The sequence below is a fragment of the Triticum aestivum genome, chromosome 4B (genome assembly GCF_018294505.1).
Source record: "Triticum aestivum cultivar Chinese Spring chromosome 4B, IWGSC CS RefSeq v2.1, whole genome shotgun sequence".
Classification (NCBI taxonomy): Eukaryota; Viridiplantae; Streptophyta; class Magnoliopsida; order Poales; family Poaceae; genus Triticum; species Triticum aestivum.
Window position 1 is genome coordinate 465,305,963 of NC_057804.1, and position 17,427 is coordinate 465,323,389.

At 46.5% G+C, this 17,427-nt stretch overlaps 1 protein-coding gene across 1 annotated transcript; it reads right to left on the bottom strand.

The window, feature by feature from the left end:
• Positions 1–13,859: 13,859 nt before the first annotated feature.
• LOC123092739 (serine/threonine-protein kinase WAG1-like) lies at positions 13,860–15,662 on the bottom strand. Its single transcript, XM_044514559.1, has one exon. The coding sequence runs from the start codon at positions 15,628–15,630 to the stop codon at positions 14,077–14,079; it is 1,554 nt and encodes a 517-aa protein (XP_044370494.1). The 5' UTR covers positions 15,631–15,662; the 3' UTR covers positions 13,860–14,076.
• Between the last annotated feature and the right edge of the window lie 1,765 nt (positions 15,663–17,427).

Here is a 17,427-nt window from a genome sequence, read left to right on the forward strand (position 1 = left end):
CGGTAATGTTGCGATTGTGAGGATTCGTTCAACTACGTCCGTTCATCTTCTTCATGGACTCGTTTTTCTTCCTTGCGGGATTTCTGGCAAGATGACTGCTACCCTGGATCTCACTACTATCATTGCTATGCTAGTTGCTTCATTCTATCGCTTTGCTGCACTTCCTATCATTTGCTCTTCAAGCCTCCCAAATTGCCATGTCAGCCTCTAACCTTTTCACCCTTCCTAGCAAACCGTTGTTTGGCTATGTTACCGCTTTTGCTCAGCCCTTCTTATAGCGTTGCTAGTTGCAGGTGAAGTTGAAGATTGCCCCATGATGGACATGATTATGTTGGGATATCACAATATCTCTTATTTAATTAATGCATCTATATACTTGGTAAAGGGTGGAAGACTCGGCCTTATGTCTGGTGTTTTGTTCCACTCTTGCCTCCCTAGTTTCCGTCATACCGGTGTTATGTTCCCGGATTTTGCGTTCCTTACGCGGTTGGGTGATTTATGGGACCCCCTTGATAGTTCGCTTTGAATAAAACTCCTCCAGCAAGGCCCAACCTTGGTTTTACCATTTGCCTCACCTAACCCTTTTTCCCTTGGGTTTCCGGAGCCCGAGGGTCATCTTTATTTTAGCCCCCCCCCGGGCTAGTGCTCCTTTGAGTGTTGGTCCGAACCGAGCAACCTACGGGGCCACCACAGGGCAACTCGAGGGCTGGTTTTACTCGTAGCTTGACTTATCCGGTGTGCCCTGAGAACAAGGTACGTACGACTCCTATCGGGATTTGTCGGCCCATCGGGCGGCTTTGCTGGTCTTGTTTTACCATTGTCGAAATGTCTTGTAAATCGGGATTCCGAGTCTGATCGGGTATTCCTGGGAGAAGGTATATCCTTCGTTGATCGCGAGAGCTTATCATGGGCTAAGTTGGGACACCCCTGCAGGGTATAAACTTTCGAAAGTCATGCCCGCGGTTATGCGGTAGATGGGAATTTGTTAATGTCCGATTGTAGATAACTTGACACCAGATCCGAATTAAAACGCATCAACCGCGTGTGTAGCCGTGATGGTCTCTTCTCGGCGGAGTCCGGAAAGTGAACACGGTTTTGGGTTATGTTTGACGTAAGTAGGAGTTCAGGATCACTTCTTGATCATTGCTAGCTTCACGACCGTTCCGCTTGCTCTCTTCTCGCTCTTATTTGCGTACGTTAGCCACCATATATGCTTAGTCGCTGTTGCAACCTCACCACTTTACCCCTTCCTTTCCCATTAAGCTTTGCTACTCTTGATACCCATGGTAATGGGATTGCTGAGTCCTCGTGGCTCACAGATTACTACAAAAACAGTTGCAGGTACAGGTTACGCGATGATCATGATGCGAGAGCGATGTTTGCTTGTTTTGGAGTTCTTCTTCTGCTTCTTCTTCGATCAGGGGATAGGTTCCAGGTCGGCAGCCTGGGCTAGCAGGGTGGATGTCGTTTGAGCTTCTGTTTGTGTTTCATCCGTAGTCGGATGTTGATCTTATGTATGATGTATTGATGTATTCTTGTGGCATTGTATGCCTCTTGTATGTATCCCCATCTATTATGTAATGTTGATATAATGATATCCATCTTGCAAAAGCGTTTCAATATGTGGTTCTATCCTTGGTGGGACCTTCGAGTCTCTTTAGGATAGTATCACATATTGGGCGTGACAAGTTGGTATCAGAGCCTCGACCGACCATAGGAGCCCCCTTGATTGTTGGCCGTTGTTGAGTCTAGAAGAAAACTATTTTTAGTCTTAGGATTATATATATCGGAGAGTAGGGTTCTTTTTACTCCTCAGCCCCCTTCGTCGCTCTGGTGAGGTCTCTGAACGTAGATGTTTTGACTTTCCTCTCCTCAAATTTCACTAAAAAAATTTAGGATCACGCGGGTATCTTGGAATCGTTCCGATGGTTTTGTGACGAGAACATTGTTCTTGGTGCCTCCTGTCTTTTATGTGGCAGTGACCCGGGGAGTTGAGCTCCGAGGTGTTGTCGTCATAATTTTATCGTTGCAGTTCTGGAATACCTGAGTTTTGCCGACATCGAAAATCTCTTTTATGCAGTTGTTGGTGAGATAACCTCGACGCCACCCAGTACTGGGGAATTCGGGAGTATTTCCATAACTCGTATAACGGATGCTTTTCGAAAGTTGAGGTACACGATTTTCGGAGTTTTCTTGGTTATGTGTTGACGGATGGATATAGCTGGATGTAGGGATTGTTAGTTTGGGTGAGATATATTGCTTCCCCTGTATCCCCAACACCAGATTGCATAACCAGAAAGTTTCGGGAGTTTATAGGTGGGAATTCAAGTAGCTCCTAGAATATCTTTCCAATAGATGCATGATATGGGATTGGGTAAATCTCTATCATATGTATTTGTTCCGGCTTATTTCTGCAAGCCAATCCTTTGTTTTGTTTTGAGTTGTGGTATTTGAGTTGCTTCAATGTCAAGTGTTGATTCCATACCTTTCAAGCGGTGTTCTCATATTTCTATGGGAGTGCTAATCCTTCTTGATCATTGAGGTTGTCATGTCAACTCTTTTCCAATCGGTGTGCTTCTCTTCTAGTGGATCCGATCATTTTCAACATCCGCAAGATCAACTCTAAGTTTTCTCACCGGTGTTTGTTCCATCTTCCCCAAGTTGCCTTTGTTTCCCCGCCCTCCCACCCTTTTTCTTCAAGGACTCAGATTTCTTAATCAAGTATCCTTTTATTGATGGGAAGTCTCTCCATTCTTTTCCGTCAATGCTCTTATCCGGTGATTCTCAGGAAGATACTAACGGAGCTTCAAGTTCATTATTCTTCGTCTCTTTTTCTTCTCCAGTGGATTAATTCAAGCTTTCTATGTTTATCATATCCCTTTCCTCGTTTCAAATGTTTTCCCATATCGTTGCACCTCGTAATCTTTCACTTCTTGTTATTCATTTGTTCCGGAGTGCTTAAGATATCTGAGAAGAATCATGTTTCCATTCTTAATCCATTCGAGTTACTTCAAGGTTTTTCTCTTATCCAAGCTATTTAATTCTACCGGTGCAATCTCTATTTCAAGCAATCATTCCAATGGTGTTTCTTTTGAGTGGGCCCTAACCCACAGGTCTTTTCTCAGGATCTTATCTGACTCTTCTAATTTTCCCAGAGCCATTCACAAATTCTTTTCAAGTGTGACGTAAGTATGAATTTCATCAGTCAGATGTTTTCCAAGATCGATTTCAAATTATTTTTCCTTGTTGGCTCAACCTCTTTGTTTTTCATTCTCCAGGAGTATCTCCACAATTCAGAGTGGTTCTCGTCATCATTCTCAACATGTGAAGACTGAAGAAGTGTTTCCTCTAAATCTTGGTCCATTCTCTTGAAGATTCATGGTTATAGCTTCATGCCATCCTCATAATTGTTTTCGATTGTGAGAATTCTTTTCACCCATCCGAAGCATTTCGTGAGTTCTTTCCATTTTATTCCTACGAAGGCCATCATTTCGGGCTTATTCATTCTCAGCTTTTAGCTCTCCTCCATATTCTACTGGTGCATCATTCAAGTATTCTCTAATAAGCTCATGATCTCTTCGTTCACTTGTATCTAAATCCCCTCAAGTATCTTCATTCTTTCTGGTGAATTGTGCCTTTGCTACTTTCATTTTCAATTCTTACGGTGGTTCGTCCAACATTCCTCTTCCGTTGTTATCATACCAATTCATTTGTTGTTCCCAAATCCCACCGGTGGTTCCATCTATACCTTCTCAAGTTTGCGCTATATCTCTCTTAATCCTTTCTACGGGAATAAGTAGTATGCCAAATCCATTGCTTGTCATCAATTTAAGTTGATGAAGGATAAGCATACAATAACTCTTATTCTTATTTCCTCGAGGTGATTCAATTTTTTTTCTTCTGGAGATTGTTCATGATGAAGTAATTCTCGGTTCTAGTGTTCATCTTTTCTTTTCGGAGTTCCAAGTTCTCTCGGTTATATCATCGCGAAGCTCCATCTAAATCATTGCAAGGCTTCACCTTGTGTTTTCAACTTCTCTTTCTTTTTATCACCCTTTTATTACCAGAGTTCTTCATGGAGGCTCTACATGACGGTTCATCAAGGATTCTTTTCATTCTTCAATTGTTCTTCAAGATTTCTCTCGAAGCTATGATCCGCCAAGCTACACTCTTAAATAAACATGGTGCTAAACACATGTTTTGTTTTCTGGAGTTCAAGTATTCTTCATTTGCATTTCGAAGTGCAATTCCTTCTACAATATCTTTTGAGGTGGTGTTATGTCACTCTTGACAATTTCCCTTCGTGATTTAAGTTGTCAAGAATGAGATATTTTAAATCCATCATTTTCTCTTTGTTCAGGAGATCGCTTCAACCTATTAATCCCTCCATTGGAGTTATCTTGTGTCATATTTCACCTAAAGCCTTCCCTAAGGAATGTTGCTATTGTCGTGCTTATCAATGATCCAAGTTTTCTCCTATACTCTCGGCAAAAGCAATTTTCATCCCTTCGTTGATCTCAAACAAGCAATTGTTTTTTCGTTAGTGGCAGGTTGTCACCTCATAGTCTTGAGATGTTTTCCGTAAGCCCACTACAAACTTGTCCTTCTCATTGTTGGTTTTCCAACAACTCCATTATAACCTTATTGGAAGGGTGCTTTCCTAGCACATTTGTGGCAGAAGTTGGCATTTTCTTCTTCATTCTGTTATTCCAATGATCTATCTTCTATTCTTTCTTCCAGAGGCATTGTGATGTTGCTCTCTTCACTCATCATCTCGAATTGTGAGGATCGTGTTCTTTTCATGCTTATCCATTTAACCGGAGTGTTGTGTCATCTCTTCAAGTTCTTTTCATCCTATCAAGTTTTCCTTCTTCTTTCAGTCGGAGTGCTGCCCAAATTATATCAATCTTATTCCTTCTCTATCTAGTTTTAACCGGAGTGGTTTCAATATCTATCTTATCACTAAACCTCTTAGTTCTCGTTGTATCCCTTGTTCCTCTTTTCTAACGGAGTGTTTTCAACTTTGTTCATCTCCGTTGTTTTCTTTCTTTCATTTTGCTCAACCTCTCAAGGTTCATGGTTTCACTCGTTTGTCGAAGAAGCAACTTAGTTTACCTCTTATCTTCCTCTTCCTTTTCCCTCCGGTGCCATCCTAGATCTCGGGACGAGATCCTCTCGTAGTGGTGGAGTGTTGTAACGCCCCGGATACAACTTTTCGCATTCGTAACTCCAACTCTTGCCTTTTCCGGAGATGCGATATGATATTTCCTTCGTGGTTGGGTTTTTGTCTTTTGTTTTGCATTTTGTTCATGGCGTGCATCTCATCTCATGGCATCATGTGCATTGCATCCGCATGTTTTCATAAAGCTTGCATCCGTTCGTAGTTGCCGCGTTCCCCCTGCCTTCGTGACCGATCCGAGTCCAACTGGGTTTTCGATTCCCTCTTGTTTGACCGTTTGACCCTCTCTGCTCTTTACGCAGACCCCTCGCGCACGTCCGAAAGTTGTCCCGGACCCGACCCGGGTGTTGTTACCGATGGGTCCGGATCATCCCCTAACATCTACAAAACATCTTTGTTTTCTCTTTTGGACTCCCTAACCCATTTATTCCGAACCATTCGATTTCGATCGGATGATCCAAACTCATCTCCCCTTTCCTATATATAAATCTCCTTGTCCATGTTTAGACCAAACCCTAAATCCTAGGACTTTTGTTCCCCTAGCCACCGCCTCCTACAGCCTTCCCCCTCCTCGGATCAGCCGCCGCCACCCACTCACCAAATCCCCCTCGGGATCCATCCACCCAACCAAACCGCTGCAGCCATCCACCATTGCCTCCTCTGCTCGATTCTGAGTGGATCGTGAGCACTAGTGCCTCCCCGTCGCCTTGCGTGTCCACGCCGCCGGCTGCAGCAGCAGCAGCAGGTCATGCCGCCGGCCTCATCCCGCTCCTTTTTCCTTCCCTGTCGCGCTTCTTCCTCTCTAACCTCTCTCCCTCTCTGCCATGGCCGCCCCGCCATCTTTAGTGTCGCGCCGCCGTTCCCTGCATCAGCTCCGCCTGACGCCATGGCCGACGGCCTCCTCAAGTCCGGACGCTCCGCCTTGGATCCGGCCGGTTCCGCGTCGCCTCCCCATGCCCGAGAGCCCGCACCGGCCATCTTCCTCACCGGGGTGCCCCACCAAGTTTCCTCTGCTGCGTTCTCGCCGCCTCCTGCGTTCCTGCCACGAGCGCGTTGACCACGCCCTGCCTCACTTCGATCTGCCTCTGAGGCCCAGCACTGCACCAAGCCCACCTCCCTAATCCGGCCTGCTTCGGCCTCCTCCACCGACCGGCCCATGAGGCCTCGTGAGCAGCCCCGCCCCCTGTGCACTATTGGGCCAGCCTGCAGTTTCAGCCCGCATGTGTTTTTTTAGTTCTACGAATTTGTCTATTTATCCAGGATTAACAGATTTACAGAAAAAAACCCCAACTTCATGCATTTAATAGCTCATCAACCGTGCATCAGATTAAAATAATTTACATATGTAAAATGCTTACTTTTTCATCTAGTATCATAATGTGCCATTTTCATCCATGTTTAAAATGTTTAAACTATTGTTTGGTTAAATTTGCACAAATGCCATGTTAAAATGATTTATTTCATAACTAAAAAACCGTAGCTCCATTTTAAATAAACTTTATATGTAATTGGGGTGGAAAAATGCCTAGATTAACATGGTCCACTTTATTTTCCTGTTTAACAACAATAAAATATATTTAGGGCAGAACAGTACCAAATCCAAAATATGCATATGGGGATTTTCTGGAATTGTTGCTTGTTGTTCCGGCCTCATTTAAACTTGCCTAGATAGGTAATTTTCTCTTGCTTCACCTCTTTCCATGTTTAACAACATTTAATATTGTTGTGTACCTAAACGAGAGCGAACTAAATAAATGTTGTGAAGTTTTGTCAATATGCAACTCGTTGCATATTGAGCTCCACTTAATTTGTAGTGTTGTTTGTTGCACTTTGCCATGCCATGCTCTTTAAACCGGACATGCATCATACTTGTTTGTGCATCATGCCATGTTTATGCTTGTGCATTTACCATGTTGTTTCTTTCTTTCTGGTGTTGCTTCTTAGTTCTGGTAATGTTGCGATTGTGAGGATTCGTTCGACTACGTCTGTTCATCTTCTTCATGGACTCGTTCTTCTTCCTTGCGGGATTTCAGGCAAGATGACCGCTACCCTGGATCTCACTACTATCATTGCTATGCTAGTTGCTTCGCTCTATCGCTTTGCTGCGCTTCCTATCAATTGCTCTTCAAGCCTCCCAAATTGCCATGTCAGCCTCTAACCTTTTCACCCTTCCTAGCAAACCGTTGTTTGGCTATGTTACCGCTTTTGCTCAGCCCTTCTTATAGTGTTGCTAGGTGCAGGTGAAGTTGAAGATTGCCCCATGATGGACAGGATTATGTTGGGATATCACAATATCTCTTATTTAATTAATGCATCTATATACTTGGTAAAGGGTGGAAGACTCGGCCTTATGCCTGGTGTTTTGTTCCACTCTTGCCACCCTAGTTTCCGTCATACCGGTGTTATGTTCCCAAATTTTGCGTTCCTTACACGGTTGGGTGATTTATGGGACCCCTTGATAGTTCGCTTTGAATAAAACTCCTCCAGCAAGGCCCAACCTTGGTTTTACCATTTGCCTCACCTAGCCCTTTTTCCCTTGGGTTTCCGGAGCCCGAGGGTCATCTTTATTTTAGCCCCCCCCTCCCCCCCGGGCCAGTGCTCCTTCAAGTGTTGGTCTGAACCGAGCAACCTGCGGGGCCACCACGGGGCAACTCGAGGGCTGGTTTTACTCGTAGCTTGACTTATCCAGTGTGCCCTGAGAATGAGGTACATGCGACTCCTATCGGGATTTGTCGGCACATCGGGCGGCTTTGCTGGTCTTGTTTTACCATTGTCGAAATGTCTTGTAAACCGGGATTCCGAGTCTGATCGGGTCTTCCTGGGAGAAGGTATATCCTTCGTTGATCGCGAGAGCTTATCATGGGCTAAGTTGGGACACCCCTGCAGGGTATAAACTTTCGAAAGCCGTGCCCGTGGTTATGCGGCAGATGGGAATTTGTTAATGTCCGGTTGTAGATAACTTGACACCAGATCCGAATTAAAACGCATCAACCGCGTGTGTAGCCGTGATGGTCTCTTCTCGGCGGAGTCCGGAAAGTGAACACGGTTTTGGGTTATGTTTGACATAAGTAGGAGTTCAGGATCACTTCTTGATCATTGCTAGCTTCACGACCGTTCCGCTTGCTCTCTTCTCGCTCTTATTTGCGTACGTTAGCCACCATATATGCTTAGTCGCTGCTGCAACCTCACCACTTTACCCCTTCCTTTCCCATTAAGGTTTGCTAGTCTTGATACCCATGGTAATGGGATTGCTGAGTCCTCGTGGCTCACAGATTACTACAAAAACAGTTGCAGGTACAGGTTACGCGATGATCATGACGCGAGAGCGATGTTTGCTTGTTTTGGAATTCTTCTTCTGCTTCTTCTTCGATCAGGAGATAGGTTCCAAGTCGGCAGCCTGGGCTAAGAGGGTGGATGTCGTTTGAGCTTCTGTTTGTGTTTCATCCGTAGTCGGATGTTGATCTTATGTATGATGTATTGATGTATTCTTGTGGCATTGTATGCCTCTTGTATGTATCCCCATCTATTATGTAATGTTGATGTAATGATATCCACCTTGCAAAAGCGTTTCAATATGTGGTTCTATCCTTGGTGGGACCTTCGAGTCTCTTTAGGATAGTATCGCATATTGGGCGTGACACAAACAGAGAGTGGAAATGCATCGAAGATCGGTTTGAAAAGAAACTTAGTTGCTGGAAGGGCAAACTTATGTCATATGGAGGCCGGTTAATTCTTATTAATTCGGTGCTCACGAGTATGCTGATGTTCCTACTATCCTTCTTTGAGGTTCCAGTCGGGGTTAGGAAAAGGCTGGACTTCTACCGATCAAGATTTTTTTGGCAGAGTGATGAACTTAAGAGAAAGTATAGACTCGCCAAGTGGGATGTTATTTGTTGACCAAAGGACCAAGGGGGTTTGGGTATCGAGAATCTTGAGGTCAAGAATAGATGCCTGCTTAGTAAGTGGCTGTATAAGCTTTCAGTTCAGACTGACGCAACTTGGGCGCAGATTCTTCTTAACAAGTATCTGCATTCCAAAACTTTGTCACAGATGACAGTGTGACCAACTGATTCGCCATTTTGGAAGGGGCTTATGAGAGTCAAGGCAACCTTCTTTAATAGAACTAAGTTTATTGTCGGTGATGGCAATGATACACGTTTCTGGGAGGACACTTGGCTAGGTGATACACCACTGGCACTATAGTACCCAACCCTGTATCGTATTGTCCAGCGACGTGATGCGCTAGTTGCAATGATTATGCAGTTCATTCCCCTTAATATTCAATTTCGGAGGGTGCTTGTTGATGAGAGATGGGAAGCTTGGCTTCATATGATGCGTAGACTGATGGAAGTCCAGCTATCTCATCAGCCCGATCAGTTATGTTGGAAACTTACTAGGTCTGGACAATTTACTGTTAAGTCGATGTACATCGATGTTTTTAACTCCACTGTCATTCCTAGCTCCAAACATGTTTGGAAAGTAAGAGTGTCTTTGAAAATTAAAGTGTTTATGTGGTTTGTCTATAAACAAGTTATTTTAACAAAGGACAACTTGGTTAAGCGCAATTGGACAGGATCTACTAGGTGTAGTTTCTGTGATCGGGACGAGACCCTTAAGCATCTCTTCTTTGAGTGTCCGTTGGCGAGAATTCTGTGGCGCACCGTGCAAATTGCCTTTAACATTACTCCTCCGAGTTCGGTCGGGTCGTTATTTGGAACGTGGCTGGATGGGATAGAGTCCGATACATCTAGACATATTCGTGTAGGAGTTTGTGCGTTATTATGGGCAATTTGGAATTGCAGAAATGATTTGGTTTTTAACAGAATGACTACTATTCATTTTTTGCAGGTTATATTCCGTGCTACGGCGCCGATCCGTATGTGGTCCTTACTCACTCCGACGGAGGCCAGGGAGCGTTTGGTTACTGGATCTGTCCGGTGGGAGATGGTAGCGCGGGATATCTTTAACCGGTTTGGATGGCGGTCACGTAATAGGATATGCAATTAGTTTTCCTATCTTTATTTTGCCAGCCGGTTGTGCCTTTATGGCCTTTTCTGGTTTTGGCGTCGAGGCTCTATGTGAGCTCGCCCTTATTTTGTTTCAAGACTCTATGGCTTTGTTGAACCTATTTTATCTATTTAAGTGGCCGTATGCATCTTTCTGATGCAGAGGCCGGGGATTCCCCCCTTTTCGAAAAAATACAATGTTCAAATCTAACTAACGGAAAATCACAAGCCATAAAATAACAATCATCAAACACAGCTGCCGCCGCTCCCGCTATATGTCCTCCATTCTTCATCGTGAATTACTTCCGTATTGTCGAAGTTAACAACAAGACGGTTGCTTCCCACCTTTTGTGCAAGTAATAAGCCAAAACGTAGTGCCATAGCTTCCGCTGTTAAGACATCTGCACACCAATCCATCTTCCAATTTCCTTCAACAATAATTCTTCCTTTATCATCTCTAAATACAGCTCCCGCTGTGCCTCTAAGCATGTCTTAATCAAAAGAAGCATCGACATTCTTTCTTCTTCCACTTCCGGGGAACAAAACAGTATGCCATATGCGTAACGGGGATCTGGCCCGGATCGCCAGCATGGTCACGTTGCCATGGCTAGCGCATTAATGATCCATCACGCACCTGCAGCCTCGTCCAAGCTGAGATGCCCGCCACGAGATGGGGAAGGAAGCATCGATCGATCATCTCTATCGTACATATCTTGTTAGAGAAATAATCGTACTTCTTCTGATTCATATTATTCCTTCCGTTTCAAAATAGATAACCCAAGGTATAAAGTTGGATCATCTATTTTGGAACGGAGGGAGTCGAAGAGAAATGTGTATGGATTGAGGCGACGGTGGACGAGGGGCCATATGATTAGCACGCCGTGGGGATGCATGGCCTTTGGCTTGAAAAATACTCCTACAAATACAAATGCATGTGACGCGTCGCCGGCCATGTCTCGTGCCGCATCGATCCCACTGTCCCAAGCCGGCCGGCGGTTGAATCTACCCTAACCCCTCTCGATCATTGCGTTGCGATGCTCGACATGGGGAATTCCGTTCATATGTTCCGTGTGAAATGAGGTACTGGTACTAGTCTACGTGCATGCACCAAAATTTCTAACAGACTTAACTATAGCATAGTATGTTTCCGAGGGGCCGGGTACGCACAGGACTAGTTTTGTAAGTACCTCGATGAGCATAGTTTGCGAATACTTGTAGTCGATTCAGCGCAAAGGACCGGCTGAAACCGACAGCAATATACTACTGCGTGTATATTCTACTCGATCGGATGCTCTTATCCTCGCCTCGTTTTACATCTCGTGCGTGCGCCAGCATCGGGGACTGACCGGTTCTCTGAACGTGTTCATCAATTGCCATCGATCTTCTGACATTCACTAACAACTGTCAATTCATAATTGAAAATCCGGCGAACGGTTCACGGAACCATGAATGGTGATTACTACTAATAGTAACATCACATCACATCACAAGATGCGTCCACGATCCATTTCTCAGTTATTGCGAGTTATGTTATGAGCGTACCACTCCTACAAGTTTCGAACTCTTTTGGGACCTCTTCTGTTAACAAGTTTCGAACTCGGTTCCCTCTTTTTTTTATTGGGACGATCTACGTCACTCAATTACTCTTCAGCTTGTAATAGCTGACCACATCTGCTGTGTGGTTATCTCTGAACGGAAGTAAGCCTCACGAAGCGGCGATATATAGACAGATGTAACCGATGAGATAGATCATCGTACGTATGTACATCTCCGACAGTGTTAGGAGGAGCTGAGCTGAGCTAAGCTGAGCTCCGATTCCTCACTCACTCACTCACTCACATGCAGGCATGGCATGGGATTTCAGGCGCCGCGCGTGCTCACTGAAACTGAAAGTAAGGCAAAGACAAAGGCACGTAGTAGCAGCATCGAGGACGGGCGATAGATACATTGCACTGCACTGCATGTTACTGCGGGAAAGCGATCACCTCGGCCCCCAAAAGGCACATTCCCTGATCGATCGAGCCGGCCTCTCGCCTTTAACCTGCCGCTATGTCATCGTCGATCTGCACTTTGGCACCTCTCCCGGCCAGGACCGGCCGGAGGCCACCGCTTTGCAGGTTTATTCGCATGGCATGCATACATCCCTCTGTCGTCTCCTCGTAAAGCAGATACTGCGACGCGTACGTCCTCGTCTGGCCTGGGCCAGGGACCGGCATGGCCATGCCAAAGCCAGCCAGACACCAGTCACCAGTCACCAGTGTGTGTTGCATGCGTTGGTGGTGCACACACAAGGTACGTACGTATATATGCATGCGCCTGATGCCCGGCGGCGTGGCGCGCTGGTGACCCCGCGAACTCCGCGACCGCAGCGCCGGCTACGTAGAAGTATGCTCGTGATGTGCTCTGTTGCGCCCGAGTCTCGCTTTCGGCTTAGCCAGCTAGCTTCGTCGCCGTCGTTCCCCGGCAACCCTCGCTTTCGCCTCGAGGAAGAGCAAAACGATGGGAACATCTATGCGCGAGTGTTGTTTAGTTATTACTTACTCGTAATCATAGATGTGTATAACCAGTACGTACGTCCCCCTACACTCGGCTGGGTTCATGCATGAACCATCTCCTTGATCGATCCAATCATTGGTTAAGATGCAAATATGCTACTATAACGTAACAGAAAATGCCAACGGCCTAGAGAGGAAGTGCGTCTTCTCTGATCTCTAAGTTTATTCGTCAAAATAAAAAGGAACATCCAGATCTGTATAGTTAGTTTGGGCAGTTTCATACCGGTGGGTCGGCGAGGAGTAGATTGGTAGTAGTAGGAACTAATTGGTCTACGAACTACTAGTATTTCAACAAGGAAAATGCATAGCTTATGTTTAATAAAATGATTGCGTGCATTGTATGATGCAGAGGCTGGGTTATCCCCTCTTCGAAAAGAAAAGAATTGCATAGAAGCTCTTGGGTGCCCGTGAATCCTATATGAATAGTAAAAAAATACAGAATGACTAATTCACATCTAGGCGTCTTTTAAGAGTGTCACATCTAACTAGTTTACCATATAATTAGGGATTTCAAGATTTGTATAAATGTTTTTTAATTATTTTTTTGCTGATGTTATATGATGTCATACTTAGATGTAACATAGTTATGTCACATCTAGATGAGTCCTAATCACACCAAAAAAATACCAAGAAAAATTAAAAAAAAATCGGGTATCAAATCTGGTTGATCATCCTACTGACGTGCGAGGTTTCATGAAGAATCATCGTATAAAATTAATTGTGGAAGAAGTTAGATGATGAGACACTGTTAATTCTCTGGAAAAAAATATACTTATAGCAGACTAAAGTAGGGATCAACCCGTACAGTGCATGTGGGCGAGAAAGGCATGGCATGGGCGCATCCGCGGAGGGAGAAGGCGTCCAATTCAAAATGTTCAGAAGAGGAAATGTTAGAATCGAGCCTGGAGCTTCGCAGGCGCAGATGTTCAAATTCAATACACAGTGTTCAAGATATCGGATGCTCTACTTGTTGTTGGTCAAAGACGTGATACCCGGACCTGGACTGCTGACATTTAACTTGCGACGGCAACTGGTCAATCTGTCAGAGACTAACCCACTGTAATATACTACCGCTAAAGAACTACTAGTACCGTTATGAGAAAGGAAAACAAATCTCAGTGAACAAGGGATGAAGTTTCTCCATATACGAGCACGGATCAAACCATGTCAACGCAGTGACACACATCGCCTCGATCTTTGTACAGACTACAAACCTCCTCCTCCTCCCCACAACCTCCTCGATCGATCGCGATCCCTTCCACTCTTTAGTCTATACACGCCACGAACCCTAACCAGATTAACACGAACACACGCAGCAAAAAACACAGGAACAGATTCATGGCTTCATTCTGCTCGTCTTGGTCTTCTTGGATCGGCCCTCCTGGCTCCAACTCATCAGCTTGCGGAAAACCCCCTGCCGTTCCTCGTAGCTCGACCTCCTCCCGAAGCTGCTGCTCTTCTTGAAGCTACTGCTCTTCTTGAAGCTGCTGCCGCCCAGGCTGTTCCAGCTCCCGAGCTTCGCCTGCCTGGCGGCGGAGGTGGGGGACGCGGCGGCGTCGGCCTCCGGCACCACCGGTGGCGTCACGCACCGTATCAGCGCCCAGTCCACGCCCGCGAAGAACGGGTGCCGCTTGATCTCGGCGGCCCCGCGCGCGGACCCCATGCGCCGCCGCGGGTCCCTCTCGAGCAGCCTGCCCACGAGGTCCTTGAGCTGCGCGGCCGCCTCGGCCTCGCCGTCCAGCTTCGGGTACGTGACCTGCTTCGACAGGATGTTCTTGAGCGTCACGTCCTTGGCGGGGCCCTTGAACGGCGTGCGCCCGTACACCAGCTCGTACAGGAACACCCCGAAGGCCCACCAGTCCACGCCGTTGCCGTGCCCGTTCCCGCTCACGAGCTCCGGCGCGAGGTACTCGTGCGTGCCCACGCAGTCCTTGGAGTTGGCGGTCGTCGGCTCGGCCACGAACTCGAACCGCTCCTTCGCGTCGACGTCATCCTCGTCGCTGCCGCGGTTGGAAGAGAAGCACGACGGTAGGAGTCTCCTCTTGCGGCGGCGGATCTGTTGCCGCACCTGCCGGCGGCGGACGGCGGGCTCCACGGACGCCGGGAACGCGAGGTCGAAGTCTGAGAGCACGACGTGACCGTCTCCTCGGAGCAACACGTTCTCCGGCTTGAGGTCGCGGTACACGAAGCCGAGCACGTGGAGGTACTCTAGAGCGAGCAACACCTCGGCGGCGTAGAACCTGGCTGCTGCCACGGGCAGGCGGCCTCCCGGGCGGCGGCGGAGCACCAAGTGCAGGTCGCCCCCGGAGCAGTAGTCCATGAGGAAGCACGCGTAGCGTCCCGCGTCGAGGCGCGCGTAGAGGGTGGGCACGAATGGGTGGTCGAGCGACGAGAGGACGCGGGACTCGGCGAGGACGTGACAGACACGGGAGGGATCGTCGTCGCGGAGGTCGACGACCTTGAGCGCGAAGAGCGGCGAGGCCGGCGGCGAGGACTTGAGGCGGCAGAGGAAGACCCGCGCGAGGTGTCCGTGGCCGAGCTCGCGGACGAGGTGGAGGTGGGCGAGGCGGAGTACGCCGTCCGGGGTGGCTGCGCGGGCGGCAGCGAGGTGCGTCCAGTGCGGGGAGGTGGACGACGAGTGCGGCCGCGGCGAGAGCGAGGTGGAGGAGGAGAAGGACGGCAGGGAGAGCGAGCTCCGCGCGCTGAAGGTGGTGGCGGTGGTGAAGGAGGAGGTGGATGCGGAGGCGGTGGAGGTGAAGGAGAGGTCTAGTGCGCCGGCGCCGGCGTCCGCAATGGATAGTGGGAAGTGTGGGGAAATGTCAGAGAAGGGGGGGGACGGCGGGGCGGGCTCATGGACGTCCATTGGCGGATGAGGGTGCGGTGCTTCCATGCCGGCGAGAGTGAGAGGGGGCAAAGGAAGGGAGGAATTGTTTGGAGTCTGTGTGTGGTGACGGGTTGGGGTTATAAAGGCGTCGCTGAGACTTGCTGCGCGCAGAATGAAGCGGGAGATCAACGGAACCGTATGGGCAAGTACTAGTAACTGCTAACCAGCTGGAGGGTTCATTCCGGGTCTGGCCACTGTAAATGGACCCGATCCGATCTATTACCTCTGTCTAGAAAACTTGTCTTATTTTTTTTATCTAGATTAGAATGTATCTAACGCCAAAAAGTCTTTAGATACATCCGTATCTAGACAAATCTAAAACAATTTTTTTAATACAAAGAGAATATCTGCCAATAAGAAATGGCGCCAGGTGGATGGGCGTAAATTGTCTGTATTTTTTACACGTTTGTTTATTTTTTTGATGATTATTTTTCATGGGTCAGTGGTTATGGGACTGAGATGCGAAGCACCAAGCCGAGATGATGATGCTAGCTGCGACACCGACAGCGTAGGAGGGTTGACAAGTGCGGGTAGGGGGGGGGTCGTCAATGCTGGAGGAGATGGGTTGTTTGGAGGGATGGTCAGGGCGATGACCGGCGAAGAGACCGCGAGGCTAGGGCAAGGGAGCGAGCCAACGTGATGGCTATGTTGGATGATGGTGGTGGGAGATATCACTTCGGCCGGTGATGGCGTGTGGGTCATGGACGGTGGCGCGTGCTGACAACAGAGGTGGAGAGGTAAAAAGGGATTGACCTAAAAAAACCTAAATGAGGAAATTGTTGCCCTATTTTTTTGGATGCAACTACTTTTTTTCTATCTCCGGGAGTTCCTTTTTTTACAGTACTGACGCGGACACATACTCACTCATATGAACACACAACCCTACCTCTGTGAGCATCAGACTAAGCCGCCACATCATTTTGAGATTGATGAAATTACAATAGGCATCTCCGTAGTCGATGCGACTGTCTCTTCCCACTGAACGAACATCGCCGAAAAGTTTAAAATAAATTCACAAAAATGTGAGCACTAGTATAAGTCTAAAACTTGAACCCTATTGGATTGGTTCCACCACAAAAAGACTAATTATCTGAGTTGTGCTTAGTTCGCTCTAGCTCTAGGATTTGCATATGAGAACTATTGTTTTCCCCCGATTAAAACACTTGTATTACTCAAAACCCAGGAGGATTACAATCAGCATAGTTCGGCTCTATCACCTAGGAGGCCCAGACACCGACCAAGTCATGGTTCTAGCTTCCACACGAGCAAAAATAGCTAACCTTATTTTGGGAGCATCCAATATGTGTGGTACTAGTTTCAGTCGTAACAGGCGAGGTATAAATGAGTTTGGTCTATTGTTTATGATCCAACAATTTTCTATTTTGATTGTTTGTTTTGTTGCTTTGGCATAGTTTTGGTCTTATATGAATTTGTTATTTATCGAAATATTTATTTGTGTGTATATTGGTGTTTGATATGTGTATCATAGCTATGCAGAGGTTGGATGTTTGCTCATTATGTTTGAGTCCTCATGGATTTTTATTTTGAGTCAATAAAATTCAACCGTTGTAATTATTTTTTACGTTGAGCTTAAATGATTAGCATGCAAAATAAAAGAAAACTATAACTATGATAAGAAGTTAGAGGTTATCCTCTTTAAAAAAAACTACAAAAAGGAAAACAACAAAAACTCATTATAATTGAGAAAACGTTGACGAAAAAAGTGATTACATCTAAAAAGTTATATTATCACGCCCCCTAATCAAATTGATATACACAACCATATTTATTACCAGTTGATGT

Excerpts from the sequence above, each read along its gene's own strand:
- LOC123092739 (XM_044514559.1), bottom strand. The coding sequence starts at position 15,630 with ATGGAAGCACCGCACCCTCATCCGCCAATGGACGTCCATGAGCCCGCC.